Source organism: Syngnathus floridae, unplaced genomic scaffold, assembly GCF_059516105.1.
Source record: "Syngnathus floridae isolate MCC-2025c unplaced genomic scaffold, RoL_Sflo_1.0 HiC_scaffold_71, whole genome shotgun sequence".
NCBI lineage: Eukaryota > Metazoa > Chordata > Actinopteri > Syngnathiformes > Syngnathidae > Syngnathus > Syngnathus floridae.
Window position 1 is genome coordinate 15,738 of NW_028284100.1, and position 19,120 is coordinate 34,857.

Below are 19,120 nucleotides of genomic sequence, written 5' to 3' on the forward strand. Positions count from 1 at the left end.
CTCTGTAACAGATTAGGCAGTATAATCACATATGTTAACTTGAGAGTGCCCACACTCAATCTACTTATCGTGATGTGTTAAATCAATTACTGTTAGACATTATTTGTCTGATAATCTACCAAATCTTTGAATTGAAGAATTTGTGATTTAATTAATAGCTTGTTGTTATGTTAAGGGTAATCAGACTTGTATATAATTCTAATGGCCTTCTTTTGAAAACTATTCTGAATTACAACTTTGGATCTTATATTACTTTGCAACAATCTACTCCGTGACAGATTAGGCAGTATAATCACATATGTTAACTTCAGTGCCCACACTGTATTTATTTATGGTTATTTGTTAAATCAAGTACTGTTAGACATGAAATAGGAAGTGTTTAACATAAATGTTATGGCTACTCACCATTGTAGCTCGCTCCTGGTCAATGATACGAGCCTCTTCTTGCAGTGGAAAACTTGCAGCCAACAAACACCGTGGAACCTAAAGGAATGAAATTAAACATTAACATTTCGCCTCGACCAATTTTCACACGTACAACGCAACGCGGCTACACTTCTGCTATTACAAACGTAAATCTCCTTAAACACAATGAGTGTTACTTACCGTGTACGCTCTAGACGGTCCAGTTGCAAGCAGAAAATAAAGATATTTCTGTTGATAATCGTCGCTGCTCAGTGGCTCACGGCCATCGCGCCAACAGATTTGAATTTTGGCGGAGGTTCGGGCAATTACGTCATATCCACGGCACATGACTGCGACGTAATACCCGCTTATCTGAAACGGCAGTTAAAAGTAGAGTTACATCAAGTTTTCTTGGAACCTAAACGAATGAAAGAAAACTATCATTTGGCCACAACCAACATTCACAGATACAACACAACGTGCGGGGTTGGGGTTAAAGATTGAGTGAAGGGCCCTCGTTTTAAACTACTGTTTTGAAAAGGAGTGGGAACAAGTAAGACGTATTTAATTTATTTAATGGGAAGTAGTAAGACTTATTAAATTTATTTAATCTACTTTTCTTCCCAGGCAAAATTTGATGTGCTGCAATTCCAAATTTCCAAAGTGAATGAAGGAATGAAGTCCTTTAAATTATGATTTTGTATAAATACTAGGCATTAACACAAAATCGACGGCACAAAATGGGCAGACTTTACTTGTTTGAAAAGGACTGGTTACAAGACAGACTTTTTTAATTTATTTAATGGGAAGAAGACTTATTTAGTTTAATTGATCTATTTTTGTTCCCTGCCAAAATTCGATTTGCTGCAATTCCAAATTTCCAAAGTGAATGAAGGAAAGAAGTCGTTTAAATTATGATTTTGTTTAAATACTAGGCATAGACACAAAATCTACGGCACAAAATGGGCAGACTTTACTTGTTTGAAGAGGACTGGTTACAAGACAGACTTTTCTGATTTATTTAATGGGAAGAGGACTTATTTAGTTTATTTAATCTATTTTTGTTCCCTGGCAAAATTGGATTTGCTGAAATTGTATTTTGCCAAATCTCGATTTGAGACCTGATAGGAAGTATTAAACGCTTAGTTAAATCAATACAAGTTGGTAATAAGAGCGAGTAATGTTGGTTGAACCGATGAATGAAGGTTGAAAGCAATTTAAATTATGACTTTGTATAAATACTAGATATTAACAGAACATCTACTGCGCAAAATGGGCAGAGTTTACTTGTTTGAGAAGGAGTGGCTTATTCAAAACTAAGATTTATGTAATCTGTTTGTTCCCAGGCAAAATTGGATGTGATGCAATTCCAAATTTCACCACATGATGGTGCCCAATTTTGACTTCATAGGACATATTAAACACTTAGCTTGTTATTATGTTCAAGGTAATCAGATTTGTTTATCATTCTAATGGCCTCTTCAAAACTATTCTGGATTACTACTTTGGATCTATTCTACATTACTTGGCAACAACATACTCTGTAACAGATTAGGCAGTATAATCACATATGTTAACTTGAGAGTGCCCACACTCAATCTACTTATCGTGATGTGTTAAATCAATTACTGTTAGACATTATTTGTCTGATAATCTACCAAATCTTTGAATTGAAGAATTTGTGATTTAATTAATAGCTTGTTGTTATGTTAAGGGTAATCAGACTTGTATATAATTCTAATGGCCTTCTTTTGAAAACTATTCTGAATTACAACTTTGGATCTTATATTACTTTGCAACAATCTACTCCGTGACAGATTAGGCAGTATAATCACATATGTTAACTTCAGTGCCCACACTGTATTTATTTATGGTTATTTGTTAAATCAAGTACTGTTAGACATGAAATAGGAAGTGTTTAACATAAATGTTATGGCTACTCACCATTGTAGCTCGCTCCTGGTCAATGATACGAGCCTCTTCTTGCAGTGGAAAACTTGCAGCCAACAAACACCGTGGAACCTAAAGGAATGAAATTAAACATTAACATTTCGCCTCGACCAATTTTCACACGTACAACGCAACGCGGCTACACTTCTGCTATTACAAACGTAAATCTCCTTAAACACAATGAGTGTTACTTACCGTGTACGCTCTAGACGGTCCAGTTGCAAGCAGAAAATAAAGATATTTCTGTTGATAATCGTCGCTGCTCAGTGGCTCACGGCCATCGCGCCAACAGATTTGAATTTTGGCGGAGGTTCGGGCAATTACGTCATATCCACGGCACATGACTGCGACGTAATACCCGCTTATCTGAAACGGCAGTTAAAAGTAGAGTTACATCAAGTTTTCTTGGAACCTAAACGAATGAAAGAAAACTATCATTTGGCCACAACCAACATTCACAGATACAACACAACGTGCGGGGTTGGGGTTAAAGATTGAGTGAAGGGCCCTCGTTTTAAACTACTGTTTTGAAAAGGAGTGGGAACAAGTAAGACGTATTTAATTTATTTAATGGGAAGTAGTAAGACTTATTAAATTTATTTAATCTACTTTTCTTCCCAGGCAAAATTTGATGTTCTGCAATTCCAAATTTCCAAAGTGAATGAAGGAATGAAGTCCTTTAAATTATGATTTTGTATAAATACTAGGCATTAACACAAAATCGACGGCACAAAATGGGCAGACTTTACTTGTTTGAAAAGGACTGGTTACAAGACAGACTTTTTTAATTTATTTAATGGGAAGAAGACTTATTTAGTTTAATTGATCTATTTTTGTTCCCTGCCAAAATTCGATTTGCTGCAATTCCAAATTTCCAAAGTGAATGAAGGAAAGAAGTCGTTTAAATTATGATTTTGTTTAAATACTAGGCATAGACACAAAATCTACGGCACAAAATGGGCAGACTTTACTTGTTTGAAGAGGACTGGTTACAAGACAGACTTTTCTGATTTATTTAATGGGAAGAGGACTTATTTAGTTTATTTAATCTATTTTTGTTCCCTGGCAAAATTGGATTTGCTGAAATTGTATTTTGCCAAATCTCGATTTGAGACCTGATAGGAAGTATTAAACGCTTAGTTAAATCAATACAAGTTGGTAATAAGAGCGAGTAATGTTGGTTGAACCGATGAATGAAGGTTGAAAGCAATTTAAATTATGACTTTGTATAAATACTAGATATTAACAGAACATCTACTGCGCAAAATGGGCAGAGTTTACTTGTTTGAGAAGGAGTGGCTTATTCAAAACTAAGATTTATGTAATCTGTTTGTTCCCAGGCAAAATTGGATGTGATGCAATTCCAAATTTCACCACATGATGGTGCCCAATTTTGACTTCATAGGACATATTAAACACTTAGCTTGTTATTATGTTCAAGGTAATCAGATTTGTTTATCATTCTAATGGCCTCTTCAAAACTATTCTGGATTACTACTTTGGATCTATTCTACATTACTTGGCAACAACATACTCTGTAACAGATTAGGCAGTATAATCACATATGTTAACTTGAGAGTGCCCACACTCAATCTACTTATCGTGATGTGTTAAATCAATTACTGTTAGACATTATTTGTCTGATAATCTACCAAATCTTTGAATTGAAGAATTTGTGATTTAATTAATAGCTTGTTCAGGGTAATCAGACTTGTATATAATTCTAATGGCCTTCTTTTGAAAACTATTCTGAATTACAACTTTGGATCTTATATTACTTTGCAACAATCTACTCGGTGACAGATTAGGCAGTATAATCACATATGTTAACTTCAGTGCCCACACTGTATTTATTTATGGTTATTTGTTAAATCAAGTACTGTTAGACATGAAATAGGAAGTGTTTAACATAAATGTTATGGCTACTCACCATTGTAGCTCGCTCCTGGTCAATGATATGAGCCTCTTCTTGCAGTGGAAAACTTGCAGCCAACAAACACCGTGGAACCTAAAGGAATGAAATTAAACATTAACATTTCGCCTCGACCAATTTTCACACGTACAACGCAACGCGGCTACACTTCTGCTATTACAAACGTAAATCTCCTTAAACACAATGAGTGTTACTTACCGTGTACGCTCTAGGCAAAATTGGATGTGATGCAATTCCAAATCTATCTGAAACGGCAGTTAAAAGTAGAGTTACATCAAGTTTTCTTTTTTAATCAACACAATCATTTACAACCGTTGACCAGAAAGAATCGTCGAAATTCGACGTCCCCCACAAACGCCACGCTCACTCGCTTTTCAGGGCAACAAAAGTACTTCTTTTTAAAAACGATGAGTTGTACTTACCGTGTACGCTCTGGACGGTCCAGTTGCAAGCAGAAAATAAAAATATTTCTCTTGTTAGTCGTATGTTACCATCCGCTGTGTCTTTGTCAACATCGCCGCCATTTTCCTACTTCCTGCTGCGAGCCACGCCCACGGATTTAAATTTGGGCGGAAGCTCTTTCCATTGGCGTCGTTTTCGCGTATAGCAAATCCGATTGGTTGGGAAGGGGGCACGGTTATGCAGCCGAGGAGTCCTGTGATCGGTGGGATGTAAAGTAGGCGTCGACGTCACGTCCGCGTCACGTGACCACGACGTGGCAGACGTCAAATAGCAACCGCTGTTTTGTTTAGTAGACTTACAGTTGTTATGCATTGACATAATGGCGCACACACCAAATAGATTTAAATAAATTAAATAATTCTTCTGCCCACTCTCTTTTAAACAAGTTAACTCTCCCCGCGGATTTGAATTCCGGCGAAAGTTACGCCCATCGACGTCACGTATGTCACGTGACCACGACGTGGCAGATGTCATATAGCAACCGCTGTTTTGTTTAGTAGATTTACAGTTATGCATTGGCATAATGGTGTGCACTCAAAATAGATTTAAATAAATTAAATATTTCTTCTGCCTACTCCCTTTTAAACAAGTTAACTCTGCCCACGTCCATTGACGTCTTGTCTGCGTCACGTGACCACGACGTAGCGACGTCATATAGTAACCGCTGTTTTGACCAGTAGACTTAGTTATTATGCGTTGACATAATGGCGCACTGGTTAGCATGGCCACCTCTTAAGCATGATGATGCGGGTTCGACGCCTGATCAATGTTAGCATGGAGTGAGCTGAAGTGCATGGCGCTGAAGATTTGAATCTTTGAAATGCGCTGAGGTCTGACATATCAGGCAGAATGGTTTGCCATCACGTTCAACAAAAAATAGAAACTTTCCCACTCTGATTAAAACGTCCTGTGTTCATCTACGTATTTTCGTTTTGCTGTGCATCTTTTCCCTGCCATTTCGAGAGCCCAATTGACACTCATAGTTTAAAGAAATGTGTTTGCCCATCCTACTTTGTGGAATTTCACCACATGCGCTTTTGACCAAAATACCAAATTGAACTCAAGTGAAGCCAACACGCACAACCCCCCCCCCCCCCACACACACACACACACACACAAATGTTGATATGAACATAAAAGAGCCGCATGCGGTTCGGGAGTTGCGGCTTGGCCAAACCTGTACTATACAACTTTATTTGTATAAAATTTTCACAACAGCTGTCACACAAACAAAGCGGGAAAAACCGAAGACGTGCGTGTTCCGCCCACGCTGGATTTATTTGCACCTTTGAAAAGACACCGTATTGCCGCAGATGTGGCAAAGAGTACTTTTGGGCATCTGAGACGGAAGGATGTCCAAAGCATCACGTCACCTGCTCTGGTAGGCATGGTGGTGGGACGTTGAGGTCAACCGCTTTGGGGTTGGCTGACTCTTTGATCGCAGGATGCCACACACTTGAAGACAGAAGCAGAAAAGCAGAGCTAAATGCAAAATGTACTCACCGGTGACTCCAATTTTTTTCCCCCCTGAAGAAACAGCTGGACGGGTGGCCCCGGCTGGCCAGTGGGACTCTTGTTATTCTGACCCTTTTTAGTGCGCGTTTGGGGCAACAACCGTTTTTTGTGGCGCTCTCTTCTGGTTCAAAAGTGCCCTGCATGTGAATTTGCTTTTCCTGCCTTCTGATTGGATGAGCGCCGGTGTGACGCGGTGCCTCTGTCACCGTGGCGGGGGGTATACGTTGGCATCGGAGCGTCTGCCAACGTCTGAGACCGGCTGGCAGTGTATCGGAGGTGTCGAGTGCGGTGCCGCTGGAGCTCACTCACCAGCTGGTGTTAGGGCCACAGAATGAAGGCCAAGGAGAAGAATAGAAAGAGAAACAGAAACTTCTCCTCCAATTGTTTGATTTGTCTCTTCTGAGCTTCGATGAATTCTTTCAGCTCTTTGTTCCTCTAGGACGGACAAATGGAAAGTGGCATTCAAAAGCCAGTAAGCGTGCAAGTAAGTGCCGGGCTGGCTTTGGGCCCTTACCTGTTGCGCGCTGTGCAGGAGATCCATTCTCTCTTGGAGGATGCAAGCGTCGCGCTCCCTCAACTCGCACATCAGGGCTCGCTTCCATTGGTCCACGGCGCTCCTAAGCTCTTCTCTCTGATCCGCCGTCAGCACGTCATTCACGCCAGCGTGGCTGGCTTTTTCGCCGTCCGTGGCGGGGCAGTCCCGCTGCGGTAGCGCCTCGTACAACATGGCCTCCAGCTCCAGGATCCTCTGGGCCGCAATCCTCGTCCATCAGTGGTCCGGCGGGAGATTTGAGGGCGGCTTACCTTATGAGCCTGGTCCATGGAACACTTCCTGAAGTCCAACTCTTCATCCAGGTAGCCCTTCTGCTTGCAGAACATATCCTAGCACAGCTCAAGGTCAGAATTGTTGGGGCACATTGCCGGAGTTCCCCTTGGCTGATGTCGCGTGTCTGTCTACCTTCTCACTTTCAATGTCCAACATCTTCTGTTGAAGTGCTGACTTGGTCACTTTGATGTATTCTAACCACTGAGGAAAGGCTGCTGTCACATAAGCAGAATGCGAGAGCGTGCGTGGACGTGCGCGTTACCTTCTCGGCTAGGGTGAGAAGGGTCCTGGCGTGAATCACGACCACCTGCTCCTCGTTGGTGAGATTCTGCAAGAGCCCAAAGGCACAGCGTCAACAAGCTTCTTTCAGCGCAAAGCCTTCCAAAAGTCACATTTGAGCCGCCGAGTCTCGTGGAGTGCGAACATAAGGAGTTCGACATACACTTACGGCGTTATAGCCCAGGATGTCCAGCTTCTTCATCAGATCACTGATGACGATGTCCGGGGGAAAGGCGCAAGGAGCAATGTAAGGTGTTCTGGGACCTCGGGTTAAGGTTAGGGTTGCGAGGGACGCCTTACGTACGCTCACGCCCTCGGCCTCGCAGTAGATCTGCAAAGGGCTGAGGCCGTCTGGGAAACGGACTTGCAGAAACTTCAAGACGGGGGAGCGCCACTCCCTCTCCTGAAAGGCAGAGGCATGCATCCGTCCGTCCGTCCGTCCGTCCGTCCGTCACATCTCTGGCCTCAACACGCTTGTGCGAGTCTTCCCACCTCCAGCTCCAGGATGCGGAACTCAAGCAGTCTCCTTTCAGACCAGAGAACACCCGAGGCTGGGTGAGAACGGGGAGGCTGCGACCCGGCCGGGGGTTGCGGGAAGGGGCGCCACCTTGATCTCCTTCTCGGCGTCGTAGTCCCCTTTCGCTGGTCTGGGCTAGCAGAGCGTAGGCTCGTTGCAGCGCTTGATATTCTTGCGTCAGCTGGCGGTAGCGAAGCTCCGCCTCTTCATGCACACACCAATGCAACACAGCACTAGTACCAGAATCAGTCAGACCGGCGACAAAGCACCCGCGACGCAAAGACGAGTCCGATTCCAGGCTGAAGAGGAATGTTTGGTGCCAATACGCTGGCAGAAATGGCGGGCTACCTCTTCGGGTTCCGTGTCGGGGGTTCTGTCGGTGTGAAAAGACAAGGACGATCCGTCCGAGTCCACCAACACGTCTTCGTCGTAGCCGTAAAATGTTTCGATGACCTGCGGGCGCGGAAGCAAACATCTCTCTGAACAAACTGAAGCGACACCTCACGATGAATCGACGAGAGGAAGGATAGCGAGAAAAAGGCCATTTCATCTTGCGCAACACCAAGCAGCCGCAAACAAACAGACTCACCTTGCAGGACCTCACGCTTTGTTCCTCCTCAGAGATTCTCGACGTCGGTATCGTAGCAGCAAATCTCTCTCCTGTCGACACAAATAATCCGCCTTTGAGATTCTTTGGATGCAAAGGGAACGAACGGCTCCGGCGCAGAAACAAACGCGACTCACAATGACATTTCTGACATGAGCTCCTGTCTCCAGAGCCTGAAAAACACGTCACCGGCGATGATTGGAGGGACGCTCGTCTTTTCCAAAAGTGACAACTACAGGGTGTGTCAGGGTTTTCCAGATTATCTTTATCGTATCATTGTGTTGCTTTGACTTTGACTGCGACCTGTAATAAATAATATTATTTATCCCTTATTTATCCCTATCGCTTATCCCTTCCTACACAAAGTCGTAAAACACCCCTTGCTATGTTTTGACTAGAGGTCAAGGGCTTCCTCTATTCAATCCACTCTTACACCCACCCTGTTTCTCTTAATTAAAATGCTCGTGCAGGAGCCGAGAGTCAGACTTCATTCGTACAACGGATGGACTCTCCACCTGCAGGTGTCCAAAAGAACTTACTTGTCTCCCGTGTGGTTCTTGCAAAATAAGTTGGAGCGAGCGCAACTCTAACAGGGTGCATTTTGCCACTAGCTGCCTACGGACAATGACGTCGCGCTCGCGGCTCATGGTTGACGGGCTGAGCAGCCGGGCAAGTCCGTCGTTTTCAGCGCACAGCAAGTGGCAAAGGCGCTGACAAAACGGGAGCTTTGAGCTGCTGAAAACGGCAAAACAAGTCTAAAGCGTGTTCAAACGCGTGCGCACAATGCTCCTGCTTGAAAGGTCGGAATTTAAGGGGCCAATTTTTTGGATGGCGGCCGCCGGCCAAGCTTTGGACGGAAAAGGTTTCCTGGCGACAGCGAGCGAGCGCGGCGCTGCCGTACGTGCACCGAGTCGCCTGCCTGAAGACCTTGGACAAGTCGTCGATGATGTGCCGCTGCTCCACAACTTGAAGGAACTCCATTTCACCGTCCTGCTGGCCGCAACCGCGGTCCAGGTCATTGAGCGAACTAGGCCTTCTCTGTGGAACACAAATGCAGTGGACTCTGTTGGCACGCCGCCGTTGTCCGCGTCGACTTACCAAGCTTGCCATCTCCTCGTTCTCCTGGGTGACAAAGCGCACTTTGTTTTCAAGGCGACACAGCACCAGCGAGAGTTCTTCATTCTTCCTGCTCAGGCGTTTGTTTTTGTACAGGAGTGGCAGAAACTGGCTTTCTGTTTCTCTCAGTCGCTTTAGCTGCAAGCATGAAGTGCGGGATGTGAAAGACGCACAACACGCGGGCCAGAACGTATCCATTCCTTTTGCATCGGTTTGAACGGAATCGTGGCTTTGGCTCCCAATAAAAGACATCTACCAGGCAACCGACTCGCCGCGCCGCTCAACTAATAAGCAAGCGCAATGGGTGCCTCGCTGGATGGCGCGCATCAAACGTAGCGCAAACCTTCAAGCGTGCCGTCAATAAATTACCAGTTCATTGCGCTCTTCAGAAAGCAGGGCGTTTCGATCCTCCAGTTTCCTGATGACTGCGCTGAGCTCAGCGATTTTCAGATGAAACCGTCGCGTGTCCCGATCCTCCTGAGACTGAAAACGCCCCGCAACACACACACACAAGCACTCGTTCAAAGTTCAAAACTGTTTTTGTGCTACCTTCCTCCAGCAACGAACTAAGTCATGCGTACTGCAAGTGTGTGATGAGGTGGCTTACGCAATGAAGAGGATTGCTAGTAGCGGCGTTGACCCCACTTCCAGGGTAGTTTAGGCCCGCCCTTTGGGAATCCCTCAGGGCAGCGATCTGCTGCTCGGCAGCCTGAGTCTGCAGCTGAAGGCGGTGGACGTGGCCGGCCCCAGGGCTTCATCCAAAACACTAACCGCTCTGTCTTTCAGCTTGATCTCATCCGTCTGGATGTACAAACGGGGAGCGCTCAGGCAGGCGGGCAAACTCATTTGCCAGAATTGTGACAAAAACAAAGAGAGCAACCGGCCAATTTTTTTCTTGAATCGACTAGAACACCTTTGCTGTGACAAAAGCGAAGCGAGCAACCGGACATTTTCTTCTTGTGAAATAGAATAGAATAGAATGCCTTAGGTGTCATTGCACTGGAGGTATACAACGAAATTGGGAACATAGCCACGCACCGCGCATCTGATCAGTCCTACCAGTCGGCGGATCTCCCTCTCGCAGTCTCTCTTGGTTCGGCTCAGCTCCTCCCGATGCTGGTGATGAGCCGATCGGAGCTCGGCCGCTCGGGACTGCCAGGCCTGCTGGGCCGCTGCCAGGGCTTCTTCCGCGCTCCTGGTGGAGGCGACACCGCTCGGTCTCCCGACACCGCCGCGTCTCCTCCACCTCCGCCAGCAAAGCGCCCCCCCTCCTCACCTGAGCAGACATTGCGCCACACCGGGCCGTTGAGACCGCAACGGAGCGCCGCGACGCTTACTGGGGACAAGCTACACAATACGGTAGCGGCCGCATCGAAGCCCGACGTGGCGTGCGGATAGTCAGACACGGATAGAGCGGATCACCTTGTCCATGGAGCCGTCCCTCAGGCTGAGGACCAAGGCATTCAGTCGCTGGATCTCTCCATCTTTGATTTTGATCACTCTCATCAGCTCCATTTCATGCTGCCGCAGTAATGTCTCCCTGGTAATGGCTAACTCTTTCTGCTTCTCCTCATGGAGTTTGCTTTTGAGTTCCGTCATGGCGGCGGTGGCACGGTGGTGCTCCGCCCGCAGGTCCTGACTTCTCTCTCTCTCCAGACAGCTGACCTGACATGACTTAGACTTAGACAAACTTTATTGTCATCTTGTCTGCACATGGTGCATACAAAACGAAATTCCGTTGCATACGTCTTACAACAAAGTAGTGATATTGCAGTTGAATAGAAGTAACATATCCTATGAAAATATATATATATACATATATACTATATATATATATATATATATATTAAAAATAAGTATAAAGTGCAGCAGTGATAATTATGCAATAGTGCAAGTAGGCAAAACAGTATTCAAGAGTGTGCAGAGGAATGCTAAACCATGTATTAAACTTCTATTTAAAGGGTTTATACAAGTTCAGTAAAGTTGGTAGTGCGAGATAGTGCAAGATAGAGGTCCGTAGTGTCATAAAGTACAGTTCTGTGAATGTGTGATGCAGAGTTCAGTTTAGAGCTCAACAGTTCTAGTGTTCAACAGTCTGATGACAGCAGGGAAAAAGCTGTTGCAGAACCTGGTGGACCTGCAGCGGATGCTGCAAACCTCTTCCCAGAGGGCAGCAGGGAGAACAGTCCATGGTGGGGGTGTGATGGGTCATTGATGATGTTACGGGCACGGGACATGCAGCGCTGAGATGAAATGTCCTGAATGGAGGGAAGAGGAGCCCCTATGATCCTCTCTGCTGTCCTCACCACTCTCCTCACGTTCTTCCAATCGGAGGCGGTGCAGCCTCCACACCACACAGAGAGACAGCTTGTCAGAATGCTCTCTATGGTGCTCCTGTAGAACGTCCTCATGATGGGTGGGGGCAGGTGGGCTCTCCTCATCCTCCGCAGGAAGTACAAGCGCTTCTGTGCCCTCTTGACCAGTGCCGTAGTGTTCATAGTCCAGGTGAGGTCTTCTGTGATGTGGACCCCCAGGAATTTGGTGGTGCTGACCACCTCCACAGCTGAGCTGTTGATGATCAGTGGAGCGTGGTGAGGCTGTTTTTTCCTGAAGTCGACGATGATCTCCTTCATCTTCTCCTCATTCAGGATCAGGCTGTTTTCTCTGCACCAGCCCACCAGCTGCTCCACCTCCTCTCTGTAGTCCAGGTCGTTGTTGTCTCTGATGAGCCCCACCACCGTTGTGTCGTCTGCTGACTTCACGATGTGATTGGTGGTGAACCTGAGGACGCAGTCGTGTGTCATCAGGGTGCACAGCAGGGGGCTCAGGACGCAGCCCTGAAGGGAGCCTGTGCTGAGGGTGATGACATCAGAGGTGTTCTGTCCGACCCGGACTGACTGAGGTCTGTTGGTGAGGAAGTCTAGCAGCCAGTTGCGAAGGGGGGTGTTGAAGCCCAGGTGTTCCAATTTTCCTACCAGATGCTGTGGGATGATGGTGTTAAACGCTGAGCTGAAGTCCAGGAACAGCCTCCGCACATGGGTGTTCTTCTCCTCCAGGTGAGCCAGGCTCAGGTGAAGAACGGAGGAGATGGCGTCCTGAGTGGAGCGGTTTTGCCGGTCGGCAAACTGGAACGGGTCAAATAATAGGGGGAGTCTGGAAACGATGTGACCTTTAAGCAGCCTTTCGAAGCACTTCATCATAACCGGAGTCAGTGCAACAGGCCGGTAATCATTAAATGAGGTGATTTGAGGTTTCTTCGGCACCGGAATGATGGAGGCAGTCTTAAAGCACGCCGGCACTGTGGCTTGGCCCAGCGAGGTGTTAAAAATGTCTGTGATGACCCCAGCCAGATGACTTGCACATTCCCTGAACACACGCCCAGGAATGTTGTCGGGGCCAGGGGCCTTACAGGGGTTGACTCTCCTCAGGGTCTTCAACACATCGGCGGAGTCAAGGCAGAGTACCTCCTCTTCCTGATGGGGGACAGTTTTAACTGCTGGAGTGCCGTTTAGTGCCTCGAACCTCCCAAAGAAGTTATTTAGACCATTTAGAAAGTCAGCATCAACTACACCCACCGGGGGGGGGGAGGGTGAGTTGTAGTCTGTAATCGCCCGTATGCCTTGCCACATACTCCTGATGTTTTTGACGTCGTGGAAACGATCCTGAAATTTTCGACTGCGGTCTCGCTTCGCTATCCTGATGGCACGGTTCAAGTTGGCTCTCGCTGTCCTCAGTGTCTCCTTGTCGCCAGACTTGAAGGCAGAGTTCCGCGCTCGTAGCGTTTGACGTACCTCCTCAGTCATCCAGGGTCGTTGGTTGCCCCGGGTGATGATATTCTTAGTGGTGCTGACGTCCTCGGTGCATTTGTTGATGTAGGCTGACACAGTCATGGCACACGCATGTCTAATCTACATCGGGAAAACTGGGAGGGAGGGAGGCAGGCAGGGAGGCAGGCAGGGAGGCAGGCAGGGAGGCAGGCAGTGTCTGTCTGTTGAGGTTTTCACCTTGTTCTTCTCCTGCTGAAGTTCTAACTGGACGTCCATCAGTTTGGTTCTCAGCTCGTCATTGGCGGCCTGAAGGGCGTCCGTTCGCTCCGCCTTGGCCCGCCCTGCCGGAGCTCGTTTGGACATCTCTTACTCGAGTCTCGCCCGGTCGTCAGTCAGAGATCACAACATTTGTACCTGGAGAGCACAAACGCAGCGCTGTTTTCCACTGGCTTCGAACTCAACTTCAATCGGTACCGTAACTTACAACATCATAAACATAGAACTAGCTTGACTTATTCATTGAATAAATGCATTTGGTTCTTCAAAACTGCATCACGCAACATAGCGTGACCGAGACGGCCGTTATCCACCTGCGTGAAGTTATTTGGTGAAATGAATGAGATGTTTAAGACACCATCGTTCTGTCTCTATGTAGATGAAGGTAAATAATCGATTGCTGAAGGTCCAAAGGTGTTGTGATAAACAAATAAACATATTAGTGATTAGTGACATATTTGTGATAAACATATTAGGCAGGATAATCACATATGTTAACGTGACTGCCCACACTGTATTTATTTATGGTTATTTGTTAAATCGAGTACTGTTAGACATGAAATAGGAAGTGTTTAACATAAATGGAAGACGAAAGGGGTACTCACCATTGTAGCTCCTGCTGGTCAATGATACGAGCCTCTTCTTGCAGTGGAAAACATACAGCCAACAAACACCGTGGAACCTAAAGGAATGAAATTAAACATTAACATTTAGCCTCAACCAACATTCACAGATACAACGCAACGCAAACTACACAAACGTAAATCTTTTTAAACACAATGAGTTGTACTTACCGTGTACGCTCTAGACGGTCCACTTGCAAGCGGAAAATAAAGATATTTCTGTTGATAATCGTCGTGTTTGTATCCGGTGTCTCGCTCAAGGCCATTGCGCCCACAGATTTGAATTTTGGCGAGAGTTCAGCCTATTGACGTCATTTCCGCGGTGTAATACCCGCATATCTGAAACGGCAAAGTTAAGAGTAGAGTTAAATAAAGTTTTTAGTCAACGCAATAATTTACAACCGTTGACCAGTCGAAATAATCGTCGAAATTTGGCGTCTGTGGCTGGAAGCAGACGCCGAGTTCGACATTCCTCCCAAACGCCACACTCCCTTGCTTTTCAGGGCTAAAAAAAAACAGTTGTAATTACCTTGTACGCTCTAGACGGTCAAGTTGCAAGCTGAAAACAAAAATATTTGCCTTGTTAGTCATCGTGTTGCTAACAGCTGTGTCTTGTTTGCCAGAACTGCCGCTTTCCTACTTCCTGTTGCAAGCCACGCCCACGGATTATAATTTTGCCGTGAGTTCCGCCTATTGACGTCATGTCCGCGTCACATGACTGCGACGTAATATTATCTAAAACTGTTTGTGCGGTATTGTGTTGTTCTGTGCGGTATTGTGTTATTCTGTGCGGTGTCGTGTTGTTCTGTGCGGCGTCGTGTTGTTCAGTGCGACGTCGTGTTGTTCAGTGCGGCATGGTGTTGTTCAGTGCGGCATGGTGTTGTTCAGTGCGGCATGGTGTTGTTCAGTGCGGCATAATGTTGTTCAGTGCGGCATAATGTTGTTCAGTGCGGCATGGTGTTGTTCAGTGCGGCATGGTGTTGTTCAGTGCGGCATGGTGTTGTTCAGTGCGGCATAATGTTGTTCAGTGCGCCATAATGTTGTTCAGTGCGGCATGGTGTTGTTCAGTGCGGGATGGTGTTGTTCAGTGCAGGATGGTGTTGTTCAGTGCGGCACGGTGTTGTTCAATGCGGCATGGTGTTGTTCAGTGCGGGATGGTGTTGTTCAGTGCGGCATGGTGTTGTTCAGTGCGGCATAATGTTGTTCAGTGCGGCATGGTGTTGTTCAGTGCGGCATGGTGTTGTTCAGTGCGGCATGGTGTTGTTCAGTGCGGCATGGTGTTGTTCAGTGCGGAATGGTGTTGTTCAGTGCGGCATGGTGTTGTTCAGTCCGGGATGGTGTTGTTCAATGCGGGATCGGGTTGTTCAGTGCGGGGTGGTGTTGTTCAGTGCGGGATGGTGTTGTTCAGTGCGGCATGGTGTTGTTCAATGCGGCATGGTGTTGTTCAGTGCGGGATGGTGTTGTTCATTGCGGCATGGTGTTGTTCAGTGCGGCATGGTGTTGTTCAGTGCGGCATGGTGTTGTTCAGTGCGGCATGGTGTTGTTCAGTGCGGCATAATGTTGTTCAGTGCGGCATGGTGTTGTTCAGTGTGGAAAGGTGTTGTTCAGTGCAGGATGGTGTTGTTCAGTGCGGCATGGTGTTGTTCAATGCAGGATCGTGTTGTTCAGTGCAGCATAATGTTGTTCAGTGCAGCATGGTGTTGTTCAGTGCGGCATGGTGTTGTTCAATGCGGCATGGTGTTGTTCACTGCGGGATGGTGTTGTTCAATGCGGGATCGTGTTGTTCAGTGCGGCATAATGTTGTTCAGTGCAGCATGGTGTTGTTCAGTGCGGCATGGTGTTGTTCAGTGCGACATGATGTTGTTTAGTGCGGCATAATGTTGTTCAGTGCGGCATAATGTTGTTCAGTGCGGCATGGTGTTGTTCAGTGCGGCATGGTGTTGTTCAGTGCGGCATGGTGTTGTTCAGTGCAGGATGGTGTTGTTCAGTGCGGCATGGTGTTGTTCAATGCGGCATGGTGTTGTTCAGTGCGGGATGGTGTTGTTCAGTGCGGGATGGTGTTGTTCAGTGCGGCATGGTGTTGTTCAGTGCGGAATGGTGTTGTTCAGTGCGGCATGGTGTTGTTCAGTGCGGCATGGTGTTGTTCAGTGCAGGATGGTGTTGTTCAATGCGGGATCGTGTTGTTCAGTGCGGCATGGTGTTGTTCAGTGCGGCAAGGTGTTGTTCAGTGCGGCATAATGTTGTTCAGTGCGGCATGGTGTTGTTCAGTGCGGCATGGTGTTGTTCAGTGCGGCATGGTGTTGTTCAGTGCGGCATGGTGTTGTTCAGTGCGGCATAATGTTGTCCAGTGCGCCATAATGTTGTTCAGTGCGGCATGGTGTTGTTTAGTGCGGGATGGTGTTGTTCAGTGCAGGATGGTGTTGTTCAGTGCGGCATGGTGTTGTTCAATGCGGCATGGTGTTGTTCAGTGCGGGATGGTGTTGTTCAGTGCGGCATGGTGTTGTTCAGTGCGGCATAATGTTGTTCAGTGCGGCATGGTGTTGTTCAGTGCGGCATGGTGTTGTTCAGTGCGGCATGGTGTTGTTCAGTGCGGCATGGTGTTGTTCAGTGCGGAATGGTGTTGTTCAGTGCGGCATGGTGTTGTTCAGTGCGGGATGGTGTTGTTCAATGCGGGATCGTGTTGTTCAGTGCGGGGTGGTGTTGTTCAGTGCAGGATGGTGTTGTTCAGTGCAGGATGGTGTTGTTCAGTGCGGCATGGTGTTGTTCAATGCAGGATCGTGTTGTTCAGTGCAGCATAATGTTGTTCAGTGCAGCATGGTGTTGTTCAGTGCGGCATGGTGTTGTTCAATGCGGCATGGTGTTGTTCAGTGCGGGATGGTGTTGTTCAGTGCGGCATGGTGTTTTTCAGTGCGGCATAATGTTGTTCAGTGCGGCATGGTGTTGTTCAGTGCGGCATGGTGTTGTTCAGTGCAGGATGGTGTTGTTCAGTGCGGCATGGTGTTGTTCAATGCAGGATCGTGTTGTTCAGTGCAGCATAATGTTGTTCAGTGCAGCATGGTGTTGTTCAGTGCGGCATGGTGTTGTTCAATGCAGCATGGTGTTGTTCACTGCGGGATGGTGTTGTTCAATGCGGGATCGTGTTGTTCAGTGCGGCATAATGTTGTTCAGTGCAGCATGGTGTTGTTCAGTGCGGCATGGTGTTGTTCAGTGCGACAATGTTGTTTAGTGCGGCATAATGTTGTTCAGTGCGGCATAATGTTGTTCAGTGCGGCATGGTGTTGTTCAGTGCGGCATGGTGTTGTTCAGTGCGGCATGGTGTTGTTCAGTGCAGGATGGTGTTGTTCAGTGCGGCATGGTGTTGTTTAATGCGGCATGGTGTTGTTCAGTGCGGGATGGTGTTGTTCAGTGCAGGATGGTGTCGTTCAGTGCGGCATGGTGTTGTTCAGTGCGGAATGGTGTTGTTCAGTGCGGCATGGTGTTGTTCAGTGCGGCATGGTGTTGTTCAGTGCAGGATGGTGTTGTTCAATGCGGGATCGTGTTGTTCAGTGCGGCATGGTGTTGTTCAGTGCGGCATGGTGTTGTTCAGTGCGGCATAATGTTGTTCAGTGCGGCATGGTGTTGTTCAGTGCGGCATGGTGTTGTTCAGTGCGGCATGGTGTTGTTCAGTGCGGCATGGTGTTGTTCAGTGCGGCATAATGTTGTCCAGTGCGCCATAATGTTGTTCAGTGCGGCATGGTGTTGTTTAGTGCGGGATGGTGTTGTTCAGTGCAGGATGGTGTTGTTCAGTGCGGCATGGTGTTGTTCAATGCGGCATGGTGTTGTTCAGTGCGGGATGGTGTTGTTCAGTGCGGCATGGTGTTGTTCAGTGCGGCATAATGTTGTTCAGTGCGGCATGGTGTTGTTCAGTGCGGCATGGTGTTGTTCAGTGCGGCATGGTGTTGTTCAGTGCGGCATGGTGTTGTTCAGTGCGGAATGGTGTTGTTCAGTGCGGCATGGTGTTGTTCAGTGCGGGATGGTGTTCAATGCGGGATCGTGTTGTTCAGTGCGGGGTGGTGTTGTTCAGTGCAGGATGGTGTTGTTCAGTGCAGGATGGTGTTGTTCAGTGCGGCATGGTGTTGTTCAATGCAGGATCGTGTTGTTCAGTGCAGCATAATGTTGTTCAGTGCAGCATGGTGTTGTTCAGTGCGGCATGGTGTTGTTCAATGCGGCATGGTGTTGTTCAGTGCGGGATGGTGTTGTTCAGTGCGGCATGGTGTTTTTCAGTGCGGCATAATGTTGTTCAGTGCGGCATGGTGTTGTTCAGTGCGGCATGGTGTTGTTCAGTGCGACATAATGTTGTTCAGTGCGGCATAATGTTGTTCAGTGCGGCATGGTGTTGTTCAGTGCGGCATGGTGTTGTTCAGTGCGGCATGGTGTTGTTCAGTGCGGCATGGTGTTGTTCAGTGCAGGATGGTGTTGTTCAGTGCAGGATGGTGTTGTTCAGTGCGGCATGGTGTTGTTCAGTGCGGGATGGTGTTGTTCAGTGCGGGATGGTGTTGTTCAGTGCGGCATGGTGTTGTTCAGTGCGGAATGGTGTTGTTCAGTGCGGCATGGTGTTGTTCAGTGCGGCATGGTGTTGTTCAGTGCAGGATGGTGTTGTTCAATGCGGGATGGTGTTGTTCAGTGCGGGATGGTGTTGTTCAGTGCAGGATGGTGTTGTTCAGTGCGGCATGGTGTTGTTCAATGCGGCATGGTGTTGTTCAGTGCAGGATGGTGTTGTTCAGTGCGGCATGGTGTTGTTCAATGCGGCATGGTGTTGTTCAATGCGGCATGGTGTTGTTCAGTGCGGCATGGTGTTGTTCAGT

At 47.2% G+C, this 19,120-nt stretch overlaps 2 protein-coding genes and 1 long non-coding RNA gene across 8 annotated transcripts in view; all 3 read right to left on the minus strand.

Moving 5' to 3' along the window:
* Window positions 1-19,120, minus strand: part of LOC148377973 (uncharacterized) — a 78,918-nt gene that overhangs the window by 9,188 nt on the left and 50,610 nt on the right. For all 6 annotated transcript variants that reach the window (XM_088368060.1, XM_088368059.1, XM_088368062.1 and 3 more), the window contains 5 exons: window positions 4,286-4,363; window positions 2,551-2,721; window positions 2,350-2,427; window positions 607-777; window positions 406-483 (listed from right to left, as the gene is read on the minus strand). In XM_088368060.1, coding sequence (XP_088224186.1) covers window positions 406-483; window positions 607-777; window positions 2,350-2,427; window positions 2,551-2,721; window positions 4,286-4,363 — 576 coding nt within the window. The remainder of the gene's footprint in view (window positions 1-405; window positions 484-606; window positions 778-2,349; window positions 2,428-2,550; window positions 2,722-4,285; window positions 4,364-19,120) is intronic.
* On the minus strand, window positions 7,546-8,893 carry LOC148377974 (uncharacterized). The gene is made up of 5 exons (XR_015856271.1): window positions 8,632-8,893; window positions 8,477-8,547; window positions 8,236-8,340; window positions 7,978-8,091; window positions 7,546-7,896 (listed from the first exon to the last, which is right to left on the minus strand). It is a non-coding gene; the product is annotated as an uncharacterized LOC148377974 (long non-coding RNA).
* Window positions 10,587-14,579, minus strand: LOC148377975 (janus kinase and microtubule-interacting protein 3-like). The gene is made up of 5 exons (XM_088368065.1): window positions 14,448-14,579; window positions 14,259-14,335; window positions 13,615-13,791; window positions 11,033-11,275; window positions 10,587-10,886 (listed from the first exon to the last, which is right to left on the minus strand). The coding sequence occupies exons 3-5, from the start codon at window positions 13,738-13,740 to the stop codon at window positions 10,602-10,604; spliced, it is 654 nt and encodes a 217-aa protein (XP_088224191.1). The 5' UTR covers window positions 13,741-13,791; window positions 14,259-14,335; window positions 14,448-14,579; the 3' UTR covers window positions 10,587-10,601.